At 42.2% G+C, this 21,068-nt stretch overlaps 2 protein-coding genes across 5 annotated transcripts in view; both read left to right on the top strand.

Moving 5' to 3' along the window:
* Positions 1 to 1,081: 1,081 nt before the first annotated feature.
* Positions 1,082 to 7,890, top strand: hmg20a (high mobility group 20A). 3 transcript variants are annotated; one of them, XM_047034631.1, is made up of 9 exons: positions 1,082 to 1,193; positions 2,951 to 3,027; positions 3,620 to 3,829; positions 3,936 to 4,068; positions 4,854 to 4,891; positions 6,050 to 6,122; positions 6,771 to 6,986; positions 7,193 to 7,325; positions 7,604 to 7,890. In XM_047034631.1, exons 2-9 carry the CDS (start codon positions 2,962 to 2,964, stop codon positions 7,605 to 7,607), a joined length of 873 nt encoding a protein of 290 aa, XP_046890587.1. In that variant the 5' UTR covers positions 1,082 to 1,193; positions 2,951 to 2,961; the 3' UTR covers positions 7,608 to 7,890. The 3 variants fall into 3 exon arrangements, with proteins under 3 accessions (XP_046890587.1, XP_046890585.1, XP_046890586.1); XM_047034629.1 differs by having other exon boundaries at positions 6,047 to 6,122; XM_047034630.1 differs by lacking the exon at positions 7,604 to 7,890 and having other exon boundaries at positions 6,047 to 6,122; positions 7,193 to 7,329.
* Positions 7,891 to 12,100: 4,210 nt separating this feature from the next.
* peak1 (pseudopodium-enriched atypical kinase 1) overlaps positions 12,101 to 21,068 on the top strand; it is a 64,438-nt gene continuing 55,470 nt past the window's right edge. For both annotated transcript variants that reach the window (XM_047033182.1, XM_047033181.1), the window contains exon 1: positions 12,101 to 12,295. The gene's annotated coding sequence lies outside the window, so the exon portion shown is untranslated. The remainder of the gene's footprint in view (positions 12,296 to 21,068) is intronic.

Genomic DNA, 21,068 nt, shown 5'->3' with positions numbered 1-21,068 from the left:
TAGTAGATTTTTCTGGTGTCATTACTTTACTATTCTTTTTTTTTTTTTACAACTTTTTACTTTCACTCCTTACATTTTTTACACAAATATCTTCACTTTCTACTTCTTACATTTTCAAGCCAGACTTGTTACTTTAGTTTTATTCTGTATTTGGCATATTCTCTCTCTCTCCTCTCACTGTGTGTTTTTCACCTCTTCATATATTACCTTACATAGTAATGGCTACTTATCCTGCATGTCAGAGCCCACACTTCTTTACTTTAACTTGAGTGAAACTCTGTGTGTAGTCAGTACTTCAACTTCTACCAGAATCTTTTTAAACATGAGTATCTGTACTTCTACTTGCGTGTAGGATGTGTGTACTTTTTGCCCTCTCTGCCACGTTCAAGGGTTATTGTTGGTACCGTTTGCAAAAAAAAATCAACATGTGCAACATACTTTATTGACGTGAGTGGCTGTGATCTTGCAAAATCCAGGACCTTAGCTGAAATTCTGTGCACATCTCCCTACCTCCATAATAACAGTGGGTTATTTGCTTACAAGGCCCCGAATGGATGCCATGATGGATCACATCTGGACTGTGCACACCCAGGCCAAATGCCACTGTTGCTACAGCTCACTGGATGCTGCTGCACGTCCTCCTACTGTGTAGAATAGATCGACCGATCTGGACGTTTACAGTCAATGTGGCAAGGAGGTTTTATAACAAACCTGGATTGGCTTTTCCGATCTCGTCTTTTGGTGTTTTTCTCAGATGTCTGTGCCAAAAATCAACACGGGGAAAAATCCCTCAGTCAACTTTGCCTGCCAAGGGAAAACGTTCTGTTTATATCTTCTTAAAATGGCAATAGCATTGTTTTATTTCGTGCTTTCAGATCTAGGCATGTGTCTGGAACCCGTGCCTATCTGGGGCCTTGTGTCAGTGGGTGCAGTATTTGGTATCACTCATATATGTCATGCATTAGAAACATTTGTTATTATAATTATAGCATTGAGATGCATTGCTATTCCCTGTGTTAGTCATAGAGAAAGGAAATGTCGCCACCTGGTGACAAATTTGACGTAACATTGGTGACCGGTAGTGACGCGGTGATGGTAATGTGTAGCGGAAACGACTGCAGCTTTTGTTTTGATTAGGTAAATCATCAGCTAGCAATCGTTTCTAGACTTGTTCATAAAGCATTACGTCACAGGTTAGTGTATTTTTATACTTTTAATAGACAGCGTATACGAATTGGGTCCCATTTCCATATCAGTCGCGCGTTTTAGGTTTCATGCAAGTTAGCTGAATCTAGCTTGAAAGCTAGCTAGCTGCACAGAGCCAGAGACTAGGTTAGCAATGCAATACTGTATTCATTGTTTACTTAAGCTACGTAAACTATACGTTGCGTCTTAGAGACTGTTAAATATAGACTGTGCTTGTATGCAATTTATAGCCACATCATTTAGGTAGATAGTTACAAATGAATTATGTAGCGCTAGCTAACTGGATTTGACAGCAGTAGGTTAGTTTGCCAGCTGTCTAGTCAAGATTTAGCCACACCCTGATGTTTTATGAAAACGTTTACTGTTGAATTGAGAAAATTAAGTAATATTAATTTAAGTTCTATGCCAGTGAACTGGCATAAAAAGAACAATGGATGGAGCAGAGTAGGTCTACAGCAAACATGTTGCTCGATGCAAACACACGGGGAAATTAAACATTTTTTATTATTGAAACTACATTCTTATTTTTTAGCAAACTCCTGGAATATGTATTTCCACGACATCCAAGCTCACAATTCTCCCTTGCGGAAAGTGTAGCGTTACATATAATATATTTTTATATTAAAATAATATTGATATGCTATACAATCGAGAAAGAACGGCAAATGAGCAATTCTCTCTGTCTTTGCAGACCGGCTCTCACAAAGCAATTTCCGAAAGTCTGTAAGATGTCTATCTCTGAAAAAAGCTATTGTTAACCCACTTCTCAGTGAACCCTGTAGAAAGGCGGTTGACTGGTCGTAGGTGGGGAAACTACATTGGCGCATGACAGGTCCAGTGTGGAGCACGCGCGGTCCAGCAGAGAGCGATATAACACTACAAAAACCCTGAATGCAATCTGATTTTTGGGTCGTCTATTTGCTACGAACTGTGTGTGCTACTTATGTGTGCCACTATTAAATAGGCTTGATAGGCAAATAGTTTGATATGGATGTACAATGGTATTTATCGTATGTAGTCATTGGGCCTCGTCATTGATTAATTGTATACTAGCCTACTATTTAGATTATATGCCTAAATTGGCAAACTGTTCTAAAAAATGGGTCACAGTTTTTATTAGGCTTCCATACAAATATTTAAACTGAACGCCTGTTTTGATAAGCTTTCCAAGGCCATAGCTTTCTATTTTGTCCATTGAGCATTTGGTTATTTTTAACATCCTCACCCAATTAATTACATCAAGGGCCTAGAGTTTGTTCAACCTGGCTAGGCCTTATCTGACATTTCATGCTATTTCACACAATGCCACTGCAACACTTCCTTCAGCTGAAATCCGACTAGGTACAATATGGAGATAATCTCATGAAGAGGTAGAGCTCTTGTTTTCCCAAGCCTCAGAAACTGATTGTTGTGAGACTTTTCTATGAGCGGAAACGTTTTCTAACCAAGACATTTATTGGGCCAAAAAAAGGGTGCAGGAGAGAAAACAAACAGTTTGGTGTGTTGAGGAGTAATCAATGAGACAGTCTGTGCACCATTTCCTTCCGAAGCATCCCCACTGGTATTTGTGCAATTCCTCACCCCAGACCCTCTCTGAATGGTTTCTCTGTTGAACAGTCTCTGTGGCTATGTCATTTCCTTTAGGCCTAGCAACATTGACCCTATGCCATTGATAAAGCGAAGCCAAAATGATCAGATATTTGGATTGCCGCCACCTAAGCATGTTCCTGTTGTGTTGTCATAGTCTGAGGAGACATGGAGGAGCAGACAGGCTCACCTGGAGGGAACACTGACAACAGCAGCCAGAGAAATGGAGATGAGGTAAGATGACCCCCCTGGAGCTTCTCCTTGAAGATGATGATGAAGGGACCTGATGTTAGTTTCCTCCAGGATCACAATGACTCTTATTGAGTGACTTGTTGCTCTTGTAGGTTAGTTATAACGAAGTTAACTCTTGTACTCGCTGTAGAATATTTTACTGTAGATTTTTCTTCCACAGGTACAGTCTTGCACTTTTTGAGGTTCATGTTGTTTTAATTTGTAACTTGTATAACTGCACGCTCTTATGGGTCTTCCCTTTGGCACTTGTTTCGTTTTTACAATGTATGCTTCATGTTCTGGCTGCTTGCAATGTTTGGGACTACCTCGTTGTTATGATCAGTGACCTATGCTCTTTTGTAAAGCTCTCTCTTGGAAGTCGCTTTGGATAAAAGCGTCTGCTAAATGCGTAAATGTAAGGGGCTCTCCTTTGCGAGGAAAGAGTCCACTCTACTGGGTAATCAGAATAGAAGTGCACCTCAATGATCTGTCAGCATTAAAAAATAGTTCTGACCTGTGCTCACTGTTCTGACCTGTACTCACTGTTCTGATCTGTACCCACTGTTCTGATCTGTACTCACTGTTCTGATGTCAGAAGTCCAGACGAGGCAGCTGGACTAAGGGAAGGAAGAGGAAGAAGCCTGTGAAGGACAGCAACGCCCCCAAGGCTCCCCTGACCGGCTATGTTCGCTTCATGAATGACCGCAGGGAACAGCTGAGGGCAGACAGGCCCGATGTTCCCTTCCCAGAGATCACGCGGATGCTGGGCAACGAGTGGAGCAAACTGCCCCCAGAGGACAAGCAGGTGAGTCCGAGGGCCACACCACATGTCTGTCTCACTGCCCGTCTGTCTCACTGCCCGTCTGTCTCACTGCCCGTCTGTCTCACTGCCCATGTCTCCTGTGTTACAGCATTACTTGGACGAGGCAGAGAGGGATAAGGAACGCTATATGCGGGAGCTGGAGAAATACCAGAAGACAGAGGCCTACAAGCACTTCACCAGGAAGGTCCAGGAGAACCAGAAGGGCAAGAGGCATCGTGGAGGTAAACACCACTCACAACTTGGAAAGGAAGGTTTTCATTGCTATATCCCAGAGTAAGAAAACCCTCAGGACGGATCAGTTGGGTTGGATGGAAATGAAGCTATTCTACTCTGCAATCCACTATATGTGGTCTCGGGAGTCAGATGGCTGAGCGGTGAGGGAGTCGGGCTAGTAATCAGAAGGTTGCCGGATCGATTCCCCGTGCCACATGATGTTGTGTCCTTGGGCAAGGCACTTCACCCTACTTGCCTCGGGGGGAATGTCCCTGTACTTACTGTAAGTCGCTCTGGATAAGAGCGTCTGCTAAATGACTAAATGTAAATGTCTCAGTGACATACAAAGGGGGATTTGAAGCTGCAACCTCTTGAGCTTCAGTCAAATGCTCTACAGCTGAGCTGTTCCCATCCCCCATGTCCAGTAAGATACACAGCTTTAGCTGCTCTGTTTGGCCGTTTGAAGACGTTTGACTGAAAGCATCATTAATTCGGAGAAGCTTGAACACCTTTGACTGTAAACTGGAGGTGCACATCACTAACCTGTTAGCTGAGACATGTATTCACTAACCTGTTAGCTGTCACTAACCTGTTAGCTGAGACATGTATTGGATAGATATCGCCTACCATTGGCTGTCGTTGATATTTCTTTAAGACTTTCTCTTTTGGAAAGAGGCTGGCAAGCACCCCTGATAACTCCTCCTTTATAGGTTCAAGATGTAGCAAGATGCATGCTGGGTGGAGGAAGCATGAATCATCTCCTGTCCTGTCTTATTCTGTTCTTTCCTTCCAGATGGTGGTCACCAGGTAGCCAGTGAGTCTCTTCACGAGGTCAGTTAACCCTTCTGTGCCCAGGTTGTCCTGCACCACACACATTTATCAATGATCTTGCACCCAACTTCCAGTTTGTTGTTGCATTAGTATTTATGGCAGATACTTCTAGTGGCACAGACAGTGAATGTGTTTCATAAAAAATAATATGTTTTGTACTCAATTTTCGACTGAGTGTTAAACTCACTTATTTACAAATATATAATGGAACTTTGTCTCAGTTTGAAGCCAGTACACTTACCAAGCATGTTTCCTCCCTCGAAAGAGTATGGCTAATACATCCTACTGTCATCCAGTTTAAACTTTGGCGTGCTTCTACAACCTTAAATGATGAACCCAATGACAGACTTTTTTATCACATAAGAGCTCAACTAAAGGCTTGGCCATCATTGGTTGCTGGACGTGAAGTCTAGCGGCACTAAAGCTAGATTAAGCTGCTTTGGCTCCCTCTTTATATTAGGCATCCAAACCCCTCGCTTCTGGTAAGTGTTTAATTCATTTTTGATGAAGTAAAGAGATGTGATTATAGGGTTGTAGTGTAAATCTCCCTTTCAAGCAGGGAGGGTGAAAGTCAAGGTGACTTAGCCGTATTTAGCGATCCTTCAATCCCGTTGCTGTGTAGGGGGTAGCATTAGGACCACACAATACCCCCTGGAGCACAGTACCAAGCTACTCTAACATATCCAACTCACTGTCAATTGAAATGGGGCAGTAAGGGATGGATTACACTGCACGCTTTCATCTTTAGGACTAGAGCGGCCTGTTGCAACTTTCTACCCTGCGTGCAAACCGTCCTTTTTCTTAGCATCAGGTTAATCATTGTATTATTGCGGATTGTATAATTGCATTGTATTTTTAGCTCTGGCCAGGGTATCAACCCCTGCCTGCTACCTCCCACATCCAACAGTAATGACCCCTTTCTTGGTTGTCAATAGTCCACATCACACACTCACTTAAAGCTTGAGTAAAAATGTGTACGATAGATGAAGAATTCTTGTCCCAGTGCCCCATGCCTTTCTATAATAGCAGACGATGTGGCTCTGTCACAGCAGTATTATATTGGTCCCTACCAGCACGTTCCATTGGGTTTGATCTTAGTTTCCACTGTCTTTTCTTCTCTTTGTCTATTCTGTTTCTTACTTTGAACCTGACCAGAAGGACACAGATGGGAAAGAGCGGTCTGTTTTTGACATTCCCATCTTCACTGAGGAGTTTCTCAACCACAGCAAAGGTACCAAACAGTCTTTCATGGTTTCAGTTTCAACCATCTTAGTTTTGCTGTACTGTAACAGTTAAATCAACCCCATAGTACTTTAGTTAGCACCTCTTCTTCATCCTGCTTTAGCACCTCTACTTCATCCTAAAATAGTATACTGCAAAGTTTAGCTGAGTGTGCCTTGCTCTTGTGAATTATTGATAGCCTCAGCCAGCACTGCTTCCTCCCATCTCTGTCTGTAAGCAAGCGTCTGACTGTAGTGTTTCTGTTGGCCTGCAGCGTCTTACTGTAGTGTTTCTGTTGGCCTGCAGCGTCTGACTGTAGTGTTTCTGTTGGCCTGCAGCGTCTTACTGTAGTGTTTTTGTTGGCCTGCAGCATTTTACTGTAGTGTTTCTGTTGGCCTGCAGCGTCTGACTGTAGTGTTTTTGTTGGCCTGCAGCATCTTACTGTAGTGTTTCTGTTGGCCTGCAGCGTCTGACTGTAGTGTTTCTGTTGGCCTGCAGCATCTTACTGTAGTGTTTCTGTTGGCCTGCAGCGTCTGACTGTAGTGTTTCTGTTGGCCTGCAGCGTCTGACTGTAGTGTTTCTGTTGGCCTGCAGCGTCTGACTGTAGTGTTTCTGTTGGCCTGCAGCATCTTACTTTAGTGTTTCTGTTGGCCTGCAGCGCGCGAAGCGGAGATGCGCCAGCTCCGCAAGACTAACATGGAGTACGAGGAGCGCAACGCCGCCTTGCAGAAGCATGTGGAGAGCATGCGCGGCGCCGTGGAGCGTCTGGAGGGCGACGTGATGCAGGAGAGGGGCCGCAACGGCCTCCTGCAACAGCACCTGGAGACCTTGCGCCAGGCATTGACCTCCAGTTTCTCCTCAGTGGCTCTGCCTGGTGAGACACACACTAACACGTCAACAGACACCTACCCACACACCGCTGCATACACAAACATCACTTTCAAAATTGTGATATTACACTTCAAAAACTAAAGTGTATAGGTTACTCACCTATAGCACTGTGGTATGATTAAAATCAAAACAAAAAAAAGGTTACCCCTTCAGGTCACCGTTGTGCTGATGCTGTGTTTTCGCCTGCAGGCAGTGGGGAGACCCCCACCCTGGACACCATCGACTCCTACATGAAGCGGCTCCACGGCCTCATCCTCGCTAACCCCCAGGAGCACGACCACCTCATCAGCACGGTCCGGGACGTGGTCAACCGTCTGGACAGGTAATGTTTCTGAGGCCTCAGAGGCTGTGTTTGTCAAACCTGCTGTGGTCATTGCATCACCCTTTGTTAGTTAATGTTCCCAATGCTTTTTTGCACTATATTGCTTTGGGTTGGAAACAAAAAGGTGTTCAAACTATTCAGGGTTGGATAAACTGGCCTACTCCTTATCAACTCGTAACCAAAAAAAGGTAGAGAATACCAGCGGCCAAGGAAACGTACTAATCTTAATAATAAAAAGGAATACATCTTAAAATCCATGTGATGATTTTCTCGTCTAGGTAATCTGACATATTTGGATCGTGGGATAGTTGATGTGTGCGGGGGCCAATGCCAACTGAGAACACAAAGCATTACTCCATCACTGACACTTCTGGTCCACGAGGAAACAGTCACTCGTTTGCTTTTTTTTAAGCCTTTTAAGAACATGGTATAAGTGTTGACTATTTATTGTCTTTTTTTACAACGATTTTTTTATCTGTCTACAATTTTTTAAATAGCTGTAGTTGATGGTTTTGTATGACTATGGAATCCTATATTTGTTCCATCCAAGTATATGACACGATAATGTCATCCATTCAACATAATAGTATGCAGGAGTGTTGAAGTCAGAATTTATTTATTTTAAGCCAAGATTTTTGTTGTATTCTTTAGTCATCTTTACATGTCTTGTGTAGTCGTATGTCATTAAGGCAATTGTGTATTTCTCAATTAACCTAATTAAACCTCATTTCAAACAATATCCTTATTAACCTGATTGTAATTGGGTTAAAATTATTGAACCTAATAAAAAAAAATGTGCCAGTCCATAAATGTTTTGTTAAAGTTGTGAGTCAATTAATACATTTTCATTTTACCAACATTCAGTATGTTGACACACACACTAAAGTACAGTCCACCTCTATTCTTTGCTGATGTTTTTAAATTGACGATTTATATATACTGTCAAGTTATGCATGACATGCTATAGATGTTTATCTGTTATAAGAGTTTGAAGTGATTTATAACTTAATTCAAAAAATATAAAAGTACATTTTCTATCTGACAAATGCATGAATAATCTGGTGTCAGATTAACAGAAAAATTTTCTTTTATGACCTTTAGCAATTTTGGCTAATGTTCTCCACTTCCAAAATGTCTTTGTATATATTGTTGCTTCAGATTCCATTTGTCATGCGACTGGTCTGAATTATTCCACAGGGTATTTTTCAGTAACAATTTGATGACAGTCCATAGCTAGTATGGCAGAAAAGGAGATCCCTCTATTGTGCAACATCAAACTATAACAGCCTTACACAGCTTGAAGAGCATGCCCCCTCACGATTATCAGCAGGTGGTGTCATCATCTTGTGACATTGCACAGCATGCAACAAGGTTCTTTTAACAAGCTAGTTTAAAGATACCACATTGCTTGATCAAATTGAACTGCATTGCTAATCCTTTCTAATACCATCACTGTTCGACTTTGTGCTAGGTCACAGTGCTATACTGGCCAATTACTTACAAAGCTCTGAGTCAAAAGAGATGAGGTGATGGCTCATTGTGTAGCATGATTTGCATTATGTTTGAGAAGGGCTTTGAACTGCATTTCTCTGCAGTGCGTCTACAAATGTGCAACCATGTTGTGCAGAAATTTACTTGTAAAACATGATAGGTGAACAGTGTATTGAAAAGTCAGTTGTGGATGGTAATTTTTTTCTTCTCACTGATGACATTTTAAGAGGTACCTAAGCTAAATCTTCAATAATCAATAAAAAATAGTTTCTTATTCCATTTATCCTTTCTTATTCCATCATTCCACTTCTTATATCAAGCACTTTACTCCTGTTACAATAGTTGTTTTGGCTACTCGGATGGTCAATGAGTCGTCTGACATGTTGATGGACCACTGGACTACATCCTGTTTTGGTTTACCAATGCTGATTTCCTCCTTGCCAGCTCACTTCCTGTCCACAATGGCCTGTGCGTGCCCTGGAACCAACCCAGCTCTCACCATCCCAGGTGCTCCTTTTCTAATGTTTCCTTAGGAGTTTGTTGCTCTTGTAAACTCGAATGCAGGTCAAGTCCAGTCAGGGTTCTAGTTCTTTGGTTCTTTTTAGTATACTGCTCTTGCGTAATATACTATCCACACTTAAAACTGGAGTCCCAATATGACAGTAATGGCCTACATAAATACCACAATAGATATTCTCCAACCAGTATGATATTATCCACTGCCTATTAGACTTATACTCTGCAAGGCAATCTCATTTCCCGACCATGCCATTTCTCTATACAAGAAACGCCATTTAGTCATCATTACCTGTCAGTAACTAGTCACTGGCTTCCTAAAGTCTCGTCATTGGGGTCATGTGACCGGTTACCCGCGCTAGTGCGATTAGGAAAAACCTAACTTCCACTGTTAACCACTCCAATGGTTCTGATATTGAATGGCATTAATTGCTCTACAGGACTTAAGATCATAATTTATACCTCTCTCGTGGTTTATTAGTTTGTTAGACCCAAAACAATTCTAGCTCAACAGCGCAAATACAGGGAAAACAAAGCTGAGGACATATTAGGCTAGCTAACTGCTACTGGCTACCCGGCGGGTACATCCGGTGCTTTGGATAACTGCATCAGGCGAACATTTCATCAAAGCTAAGCACAAGTAAAACAAACACAAGTATATTAACCATCGTATTTTTTGCCATAAACACATCTTTATGTAATCGGTTTGACATTGTTTGTTGTGTCGAGGCGTCGTAGTGAGATAAAGTTTGCTAACTAAATAGTTGTGTTGTTGTGTTAGACGCCAACACTTGCAGTTTGTGTCCATATATTTTTCTTTAGCTGAGAGGTGATCCAAAGAAACGTAGGAAGATAATTTGCCGGCTTTTGCTGCGTCTCAACGGTGTGAGCCGATATCGCCAGCAGCTTTCTGCCTTCCAGGTCACCGAGCATGTCTCGTGACTCAAAACTATGAATTGGTGAAAAGAGCTAGGGACCTGGTATTGTTTTGTGCCCAAAATATTCCCCTCCTGAAAACAAAGTACACATAGGCACACAAATTAATCACTCAAGTACAATGACAAACTTCCCCACCATTGCCCCCAAATCTCCCCTTGCTTGCTTGCTTCCTTAACCTGCTTCCTGTTGCTGCTGCAAGCTTGGGTTTTTAAGGGTGAATTATAATTGGTTTGGAAGACAGACAGGAAAGATACTGGTTTCCCGAGGAGAGTCATGGATCCTGAACCATATAGCAGGAATGAGTGAGTCAGAGAGGGGAAGCATCACATGCTGAGCTAGCAACTAGCTTCATTAGAACACAACTTGAACGATTTTGGTGGGGGATTTTGACTACTTCTCAAAACTATTTCCCTTTTAAATATACAGTTTGTGTACCAAAGATGTTTGTTGATCTTAATACACATTAATATTAATGCTTTGACAATTTTTGAAAAAGGAATGAACCCTTATTCATTATGTATTCTTCCCTTACTTGATTCCCGTGCTTGATTTACCAAGCTTACTAGACAAACTAGGCTATAGGCTACTCTGCTGACCCCGTCAGTTTTAGCATATGTACATCAAACGTGAATCACCCCTCCTGCTAATCTTTGGGGAAGACACTGCTTCATGTTCAGTGTTTGTGATGAAATGCACTTTCAACTAGGCTATGATAGATATGATAGATGTGTTACATTTAGATTTTCATCAGCGTTAGAAGCCTCCATCAGCAGCAAGCAGTGTGGTTCCTGCTTACTCAGTAGCTTTACAAAAACACTGTCACAAATTTGCATTGAGCTTGATTGCATTGATGAGAAATCATCATCGATTGACTGGACTAAATGAATAAAATACCATGAAATTGCAATTCTCCAAGTCTGGTGTTGTTCTACTACAGAATGCTCAAAAGAAATTTGAAATAGTTGTTTTGTGTTTTTAATTCGTTTATGTTGGTACGAGTTTTCACTTTGAAATGCAAAATAGTTTAAAATCGGTTTCATGTTGGTTTTCCAACGACTGAGGAAGACATGAATTACACAGGTGTACATTCCTACGTATGCTATTTATTTATCTTCAAGCAAGACAGATTTGTAAAGGAGGGTGCAAATGACTGAAGCTTAACCTTTATCTTGTGCTACCCCAAGCTGAAATCTTGGTTCTGGGGATCGAGCAGGGCGGAAAGAATGCAAGGAATGTGTAAAAACACGAGTCACTCCCTCACCTCACCGTCAACTCTCGACTCTCACCTCATTCACCCAATACCAATGTTCCGGAATTCCTTCTCCATAGCTGTTGAGATTAATTTGTTATTAGCCCCAATGAACGAGTACAAAAAGTTGTTAAATTACTGTCATCAAAACACATACCTGGTACAAAATACATTTTCACAACACATGGTTTCCTCCTGAATAGTCTTACCCTCAGATTATAAATTATTTATTAACGCATGATAAAAATGCATGTCAGCCCTATGTACGGATGAGGTGATAATGAGTAATTACATCTTTTTTTTTAAGAGAGGCCGTGTAGGACCGAAATGATAGTGAAACGAAACACGTCACCGTTTTTGGTAGATTTTCATAGGGAATATTCATCATTGATTGTTTAAATATTGGCGTTAAAGGGTCATATCATATTTTGAGTAACGGTAAATGAATCCCCGTAATAGATTCACTCAGAACCACAGAGAAATATCTATATTCTCTCTATTGCTCTGGATTCACTGTTTTGTGCGCGTGCATTTCTTATACTGTCGGCTCGAGCCCGCCTCTACCCCGTATGTGCGCGGAATGCGCGCTCGTGTCAAGAAGGGAAAACTGCAGCTGCACAGCTAGCCACGCAGAGGAGTGAGAGATCAGATTCAGACGCATTGTCATTTGAAACACCCACGGGTTTGTCTTATTTAAGTTAAAGACAATCTAAAATTAAGGGGAATATGCGTGTCAAGAATAGAAAGAAAAGTGGAGGAAGCCGTGGGAGTTAAAGTAAGTAGTAAAACTTAAATATCGCTTGCAAAATAAACCGCCTAGATTGTTCAGTTTCGAAGTTCCAAATGAAGAGTAGGGCTGTTAGGCTACTCATAACATTTTCGATAAATAATTACTTGCCGTGGATGGTTTATATACCCATTCGAACACTATCAAACAAACCCATATGAAAATACGTATTGATTCACTGTTGTTACAATGCCCAAATAGAGGGACACAACTTTTATCAGCTTTAATGCGTAGGACTTTGTAACGTTGGCACTATTTGAGCTGTGCATGCTAAGTGGGGAAAACATTTCAAGAGGTAGGCTAAACCGACATTATTTAACGTTTGAAACTAAATAGACATGATGCTGTTTCTTTTATAGCGGTGTGTGAACGAATGCAAGAGTAGCCTATGCTTCAGTTGCAATTTTGTTGACATTTTGGTTACAATACGTTCGGGACAATCAGTAAGGTTCATATTCGTCTGGTTGATCTTCAAAAGAACGCTTGAATAATATTTAAATCAAAGCAATACACCAATGATATAAAATAAACACTGATTAGGCAATAGGCTAGGAGTAGCCTATTATTACTGTAGTGTCACATACCGCACTCTTGCCACCATCAGACAGCAAAATACTCCAAATGTCGCCTATTGAAAATACAAACGCTGGGGTGAATGTTTTGATAGCATGGATTAGGCTACACGTATTAAGTATTTTCAAAATGCACACACCTCATTCTACATTAATTTGCTTCCACGTTGAGTGTGGGAGAAACAGATTTGGACATGTGGGGGTGTTCCTCAAGTTTACACCCACCGAGCATCAAGGAAGTAGAAAAAACAGAATTGAGCAAAATGTTTAATTTTAACTCAACTAAAAAGAGTTATGCAGTTGCATACTGTGACAGAATTGTCATGTAATTGTCGGTAATACATCGATCATTTTTCTCAGCTCAGAAGGGGCATTCGGCCATATAGGCTAGTTGCTTCACATAATAAGCAGCTCCTATTGTAGCTCAGGAGAGAAAAGAAGTATGTGTTTTGTTCCAACAGCTTTTCATATCACATTTAGGACCATGAGCGATAGCTTAGTTCGTGTTTTGACATGTGCCATTCACAAGTCAAAAGTCAACACTGTTCAGGATTGTGGTTGTTTTTACCTTAAAACTGGATGTGTTTCTACTTGAATTTTTGTTAGCTTGTTTAGTCTTTAGACTGTTGTTGTGGCTATAGGGTGATGTTGAGAGGTTTGTGCTGTAGTTTGTCGGTTCAAAGTTGAAGGCTGTGAATTCTAGAATCAAAAGTGAAAGGTAAGTAATGGTAAGTGGCCAATGGTACCTGAGATGGATAACCTGATTCCATACATAGGTCTCGGATGTCTGTTAATCACAGCAATATGTTGGTTGCTGCATGTCGTTGTGACTGTCTCCTGTCAGTTACAGTCTAAACCAGAGATATGCTTCCTCTGCCAGTCAGGTGTAGTTGACCTCCGTTTATTGTGCAGAAAGGCAATGAAGGATCACTTCATTGCCCTTACGTTGTGGATCACTACCCTTACGTTATACATTTACATTTGCATTTTAGTCATTTAGCAGACGCTCTTATCCAGAGCGACTTACAGTATGTACAGGGACATTCCCCCCGAGGCAAGTAGGGTGAAGTGCCTTGCCCAAGGACACAACGTCATTTGGCACAGCCGGGAATCGAACTGGCAACCTTCTGATTACTAGCCCAATTCCTTCACCGCTCACCGACTCCCGCACTGACTTAAACACAATGGCAGAGGTACATAGTGTTACGTAGAAGGTTGCCGGTTCAATTCTGGCAAACCCAAATGAGGTTGTGTCCTTAGGCAAGGCACTTCACCCTACTTGCCTCGGGGGAATGTCCCTCTACTTACTGTTAGTCACTCTGGATAAGAGCGTCTGCTAAATGACTAAAGGTTATCATTAAGTTCAGAATGAGGATGCAGTTTTTTGTCTTTTGATACATGAATGACAAGTGACAAACTAAAGAAGTTCAACCTAAACTTACTCATTAGTGAGTATAGTTTGGTTTGTTTTTAGTGTAGTACTATGGAATTGTAAAAGTTAAAGTAGAAATAACCTGTGTTAGTGCTGTTTATTGTGCAAAGGATCAGTTTAGATCACAAGTAGCCTGGCACTATTACTGCTACTTGAATCTGTCATCACTAAAAGACAGACTTGAGAATTTTCCATTTCAATGACTTATCATTCATGATAATTAGTTTATTTAGCAAATAAGAAGAAACTAATGGGGGCGATCTTGCAACCTCTTTGATCTTCAGTCAAATGCTCTATCACTGAGCTATATCTGTTCCATATCCCCCAGGTTTATCTATTGATTTAAATGCTGAAAGTGCTATTTAAATGACACTTATTATCTGTGAGGCTGATGCTGTTGCACAGTTAACAGGACGTGTTGCTTCTCATGTAAGAGGTGATTTTCCTACACGGGTCAGAGAGCCATACAGTTCCACAGATCAGTCATGTTTATCGGCACCATAAGGTTGGTGTTAAAGGTGGGGAAGGGGCCCAATGGCAGGATCCAGTGAAGCCTGATGTGGTGGCCCACCAACAGACAGGGGGAGGGACATTTCATGTGAACTGTGAACTCTGTGACTGGGGGCTTGGGGACAGGTGCGACCCAGGAGTTGCATCCAGTCAGTCTGGACCACACACACCAAACACACACACACACACACCAAACACACACACACACACCAAACACACACACACACCAAACACACACACACACACACACCAAACACACACACACACACACCAAACACACACACACACACCAAATACACACACGTACACACTGTGACTTGTTAACAAGAAAGCCAGTCTATTGCACATTGCACAGGAGTATATGTTGTTTTCGATGGAGAACCAAGCTATTCTACAGCGTCGGGTGCGTAAGGACTCACTCCAATTCAATGCTGAGCTGAGTGCTACACCATTGTTAATATGATACGTGATCACTGTGAATAATGTGCCATAATAATATCTTAATTGCAGCCTAAAATCATAGGTGATTAAATCATAGGGGTTTTTATAGTATATTTTTTTCAACAAGTTTGTCGCAGAATAGTGCATGTGTATCCTGTCTGTGCTCCAGGCTATATGACTGCAGCACAATGAGGGCATAAGAGGTGATCAGGTGAGCTTGTTTTGGGAGCTCATTCCAGGTAGCAGACACCTCTGCTGTTCAGTCTCAGGGGTTGTGTGATATCAGATAGGGGCGATCATCACTGTCCTCCCCGCCCTCTTGCATGTGTGTATGTGAGAGACGGAGATAAAACCAGATGTGTGTGTGTGTGCATGCAAGTGTGGTACTGCATGTAGGTATGATATACTGATACAGGTCTGTGTGTGTGTGTGTGGAAGTGTGTGAAAGTTTACTTTGTAATATTGAATCTGTGCTTCATGCATTCTGAAAATGGTATGTGAACTTCAACACAGCTTGAGTGCAATACTTAGGCCTGCATTACCATTTGTTACCATCAGTAATACTTTTTTCTTTATTGCAGTCTTTTCTTTTCTGAAGTGTTTCATAGTGTTTTTTGCAGTTTTCCGCTATTTAAATGCAGAGCTGAAGTTTGTTTAAATGTGGATAAAGTTTCTACTAAAACCACATATCTTCCAAGACACTATTTGCTGAGAGCACGAAAACTTGCTTTTAAAATTCTATTGTCAAAATTGCTGTGAAGCATCAATGCCAATCACCTCCCTTAAAACGTTGTCCTTTTCAACTGAAGCGTGTGATTTAAACGTGTGTCGGCCAGTAAGGGTCAAGCAGAGTTCCCCTTTTCAATCTTTTCCCCCAAACTGACTTCACTTCAATCCCCTTTTAGGACTCTATGATTTAACGGTGTCAGCAATTGTCCTGTTGAACAGACTGGAGTGAGATAGTCTTGCTGTGTCCTGTGGTGTCCAGAAAGTGTCCTAGCAGATGGAAAGACGAGACCCAGGAGTGACTAAATCCCTTTCTTCAGTCCAGACTCGTTAGCGTCTTCCTTTGAAAAGATGATGGATGTGGGAATCACTGGTGAGATGAACGTCCTCTTGACAGACGTGCTAATAGGAATGACCTGGGGCATCGTGCCACAGAGCCGATGAGGAAGTACAGTAGCTGATCGCACACCTGCAGTGAACGACCAGGTCGATTTTGATGTTGTAAATATTATCATTCATTCAAGTCTTCAGTGTGGGGTTCAATACTAGCTCTATAGTGAATAGTTAAACAGTGAAATAGCTTGGTTATCCAACTTGCGAAAATCAAAATAATCTACTGTAGGCTATATGGTTAATACAGTATGATTCTTAATCTGAAATGTGTCCATCAATATTACAGACTGAGTACATTTTGTTATCCTCAAACTTCTTAATTTCTTTTGTAACTGCAGCCTTCTCCCTGTTAACATGAATGATACCTCAGCCAGAGGCACCCATGTCCAGGCAGTAGAGGCTTGTTCAGGAGGTCCTCCGTGGGGCGGTTCCAGCTGGGTTCTGTTCCCTAACATGCTGAATACACAGCACAAAGAATCTGCATCCTCTATAGACCTAACATTTCAATTAATCTAGTTTACAGATGAGACACAATCTCATAGCAGTTCTGTTGGAAATTCAAATTCAGTTGATACCACTCCCATTAAAATTGTGTGACCAAGACCTTTGGTACCCCCCAAGATATTCTCTCTGTGACAGTGTAACTCCCTACCCCCACCCGGTTACTTAAAACCGGTTTCTCCTTTCATTGGGCCAGGGTTTTAAAATATCCCTCGCGTTAAGAGTGCTGACATCTCGCTTCTCCCATCAGACTTCCCGTTCAGTGTTTCACAGCTGAGCGCTGGCACCAGTGAGGACCTGAGCCTGCGGCCAGTCGTTGGGTCCTGTCTGGTCGGACCAGAGATCACCAGCCAGTGTATAAGCTCAGTGTGTCAGGAGCTGTGATTACTGGAACAAGTAACAGCAGGGAGCTGCTCTTCCCACTAATCTAGTCTTAGGAAACATTCTACAGTGGAAGCAGACACACATCACCTCGTCTTCAGCTTGTAGCTTGACCAACCTAGCAGAGTGATTCTTATGATGTTGGAACAGACCCACACCCTGGTTATGTTCAGGACACTGCACGGGCCTATTGTCAGCATTACAGCGTCATTCAATGTTTGGTTGCACTCTTGTCACAGTCAACCCTGACCGTAATCACTGTGGTATGACACCGAGGGTACAGCGTGTCTTGTGTTCCCCCAGCCTGGCAGGTGTTTTGAATGAACAGTCTTCTTGTGGATCCGGTAGGTTCTCAGATGTACCCTGCCTCTGTTGGCCTTGTTTACCAACCCGACCCCTGGTGCTGTAGTAACATGACCTGAAGAAGAGGCACTGGCATGTCTTCATGCTATCACACACACTTATCTCAGGCTGTGTGTGTTGGTGTGTGTGTATGCAAGTGCACGTCAGTTTTTAGTCAGAGCATTCCTGACAGCAAGGAAAACAAGCTCCTTCAACAACCTTCAGCCTAGTAAAACCAAACCTGCCCTTAGAATCTCAGCACCAATCACAGTTCAGTCATGTCAAACCTGTTCATTAGTGTGCTACACAGTGTAGGTACCAACTGCAACTTTTAATGATCACAGCTATTTGAGCTGTGGATTCTTAATTTATAATTTCAGTTCAATAATATGGTATGAGTCATGTATTTCAATATCCCTCTGCCTCTTTCAGTATACTCAGTGGTTTAATTGGCAGTATCAGCACGAATGTGATACTTGCAGAGTGGGTATAGGGCAGAGATACTGTCATCCACATCCAGTAATGACTGTGTGACTGTGTTGGCATTGTCCAGAATACTAAACCAAGTTATCTTGGCTGCCTGGACTATTGTAGTGTTGGTCCGAATGTTACTTAGTAGTCAGGCGGAGGTGTGGCAGAACTGCATTGTGTCCCTGGTGGGAGACAGCGAGGACAGACGGTGCTGAATGAACGAGTCTGTTTTGATGTGACTGCAAGAAAGACTGAAAGACTGTTCAGTTAAGCCACCTGGGACTCTAAGCATGACTGGCTGACAACAGAAATGTTATAATTTCCTTGTATCGACTCGCATTCCAGAATGTTTGTGTTGTTTTACCCGTTATCGTTATCCAACTGGGAAACGCAGAGAAGCGTCTCTTCCCTGAACAGACACATGGTGTTTGTGTGAGTGTGCCAGTAGTTCTGGGCATGAGGTCAGGTTGCCTGCTGTAGTTTCTCGGCCCAGTGCCACCCCTCCACCCCCCTCCACCTGCCTTCCTGTCCCAAGGGAGTGTGTCCCAGCAGCAGATACCTGTGGTAGCTCACACAGGTGACATGTGACAGGAGCTGAGAGGAGATCAGAGGAATCCACTGTGTGTTTGTCAGGCAGTCAAGGTGGGTCCCTCTGGGAAAATACCCAGCTGTGGTCTGAAGGAGCTGGAGGCTAGGCTGGAGAAGAAGGGGGAGGATTGGAGGATTGCAACAGCATTGCAGCTAGACACTTGCTGTGTGCTCGTGTGCGTGTGTGCTCGTGCGTGTGTGATTGTATACAGAATTGAAATTGAGGATTTTTCAGACATCAAGTGAGAAATTCAGTTTGCCCCTTAGCGATAGTGTATTATCAAGCTGAACACATTTCTTTTAAAAAGTGTTTATTATTACCTAAAAAACAGCCATTATTCTGGATTGTATAACTGATGGGAGTTCAAATACCTTTTAAATACTGAAAGTCTGTTCCTTCCAAATAAGGTTTCAAATATTTCTGTGAAGATGGAAATTTCAGATGCCCTACATTTTTGAGGAAAAAGTTTTTCTCCTCTGAGCTTGTAATCCTTTCAGTTTTGATTAGAAGCTAGCTCTCACTGCACATTAGTTCTCAAATTGGCGTACTCCATCGTTAAGACATTTTAATTAACTTCAGTTAAACGAGGAGCTATGAGGCAAACTATGGACTTCTGATGGAGATTAAAAACAGGAAACATGCTTAAACTTTTATCTTATTTTGTACGAAGTCTCTATATTGCTTTTATTTGACACAAATGGTACAAAACATTGTTGTCCTCTGTTAACGTTTTAGCAATTCCCACAACTTTCTGACTTTTTCTCTGATTCGATGAGAGATTAGGTGCTATCTAGTTTGGTTACATTGGATGCCATTGGTATGGTATGGTGTTTCTATGTAAATATTTAACTAACTTGGCCTAAATAACAGGATGTAACTTCACTTTCGGAGCAGGCGAGTCCACCAAACTGTGATTAGCCCGAACAATAAACACTGTGTACCCACCCTGCTGTGCAGGGCAATGGGTGACTGCCTTTACCATGGCAACCTTTAGATTCTCAGTGTAACCCTTTAGAGATGTCTGTTGTCCAACAGCCCAACATGTTGAGAAGGACCACAGGCTGGAAATGGGAGGGTAGAAGAAAGACAGGCGCTCCTTCACACTGTCACCAAAAAACAACCTGTAGAAGGCAGGGTTTGTTGGACCCTTCTTTTGTCGATCCCCTCTCGCAACACAGGGTTTAAAAATAGTCTGTGATTCCATCTGCATGTGATGCAAGCCCTTGGCTCGTTGACCAGCTCAATCCTCTTTTTTCCACTCTGGCTCCAACAGGAACCATAATGACATCATGACTAAGAGATGCTGGCTGTCTATCCCAGCCTGCTGACCAGCCTTAAAGGGACAAACTATCCCAAAATGAATCTCTTCCATCACCAGAGCTCCTAACTATGCTGCTCCAGTACTGGAGTATTGTGTTATGGCAACGGAGGAGGGCGGACTGTTTTGATAGGCTCTGAGTTTGATCGTCTTGGCTGCGTCCTGGCAGACTAGACTAGGGTCATTTTGTGACTCAGCTGTCCTAACATTGAGTCTGTCAATGATTTTTTCCTCACTAGTGGTGATAACATCATAGTTTATAACTAGTGCCCTGTTCCAGAAGCTAACTGACTATTATTATTATATATTAGCTAACCTGATAAGGCTAATTCATTATGGACATATGCAGTTCACTGTTACCTTCCAGAGGGGATATACAGCGTTGTGTTCAACAACAAGACAATTCATAGGTGTCTTACCCAGTGTAAGTTAGTTATGTGCTGCAGAATGCCTACTTCATTCATGTCAACCATGACTTATGCACAATTTTCATCTTGAAGTGGCCACATTTCCAGGCTCAGCTAAAGGTCAGGGTGAACCTTGGGTCGCTGCCATGGGAACTGGGCTTGGCCCGAAGACACGCTCCACAAACCACAGTGAACAGTCTGCCATGCTCGCTCACACACACACACACACAGACATACCATGTCTCCAGCCCAGGGACTCCACAGGTGTGCAGGCCTGGCACTGACGAGGTCCACTTTGAGATGAGTTCCTGCTCCCCCTGTATGAGGGGGCTACCTTCAGCCCATGGTCTCACTGCTGGGTCACTTCCCTGCTCTGGATTAAGACTTGATAAATGCCAAGAAGCAAAAACAAGTGGGACAGTTGTTTAGGAAAGGCCATGCAAGACATCTTGCAGGGCCAGTCTCTAGAAAGACCCATTAGTCTGAAGTGTGATTGTATTCGTTATTTAACTTTGTCAAATCAATTGGTCAATCAATTGGTTTTCTTTTGAACTTCAGGCAAAATTCAATGCATGCTAATTCAATGGATTCCTGTCAGTTAATAGTAAAAGCTATGAGGAGGTTTTCCACTGAACTTTTGAAGACAGTCTTTCCTGGTTTGACCATTGTAATTATTTT

The sequence above is a fragment of the Hypomesus transpacificus genome, chromosome 14, assembly GCF_021917145.1.
Source record: "Hypomesus transpacificus isolate Combined female chromosome 14, fHypTra1, whole genome shotgun sequence".
NCBI classification, from domain to species: domain Eukaryota; kingdom Metazoa; phylum Chordata; class Actinopteri; order Osmeriformes; family Osmeridae; genus Hypomesus; species Hypomesus transpacificus.
This window is presented reverse-complemented; position numbering and strand designations above follow the sequence as displayed.

Bases quoted from the DNA above. Each gene is read 5' to 3' on its own strand.
- hmg20a (XM_047034629.1), top strand. From the start codon at position 2,962: ATGGAGGAGCAGACAGGCTCACCTGGAGGGAACACTGACAACAGCAGC. The intron at 4,069-4,853 runs GTAAACACCACT...CTTTCCTTCCAG, and splicing joins GGGCAAGAGGCATCGTGGAG to ATGGTGGTCACCAGGTAGCC. The intron at 4,892-6,046 runs GTCAGTTAACCC...GAACCTGACCAG, and splicing joins CCAGTGAGTCTCTTCACGAG to AAGGACACAGATGGGAAAGA.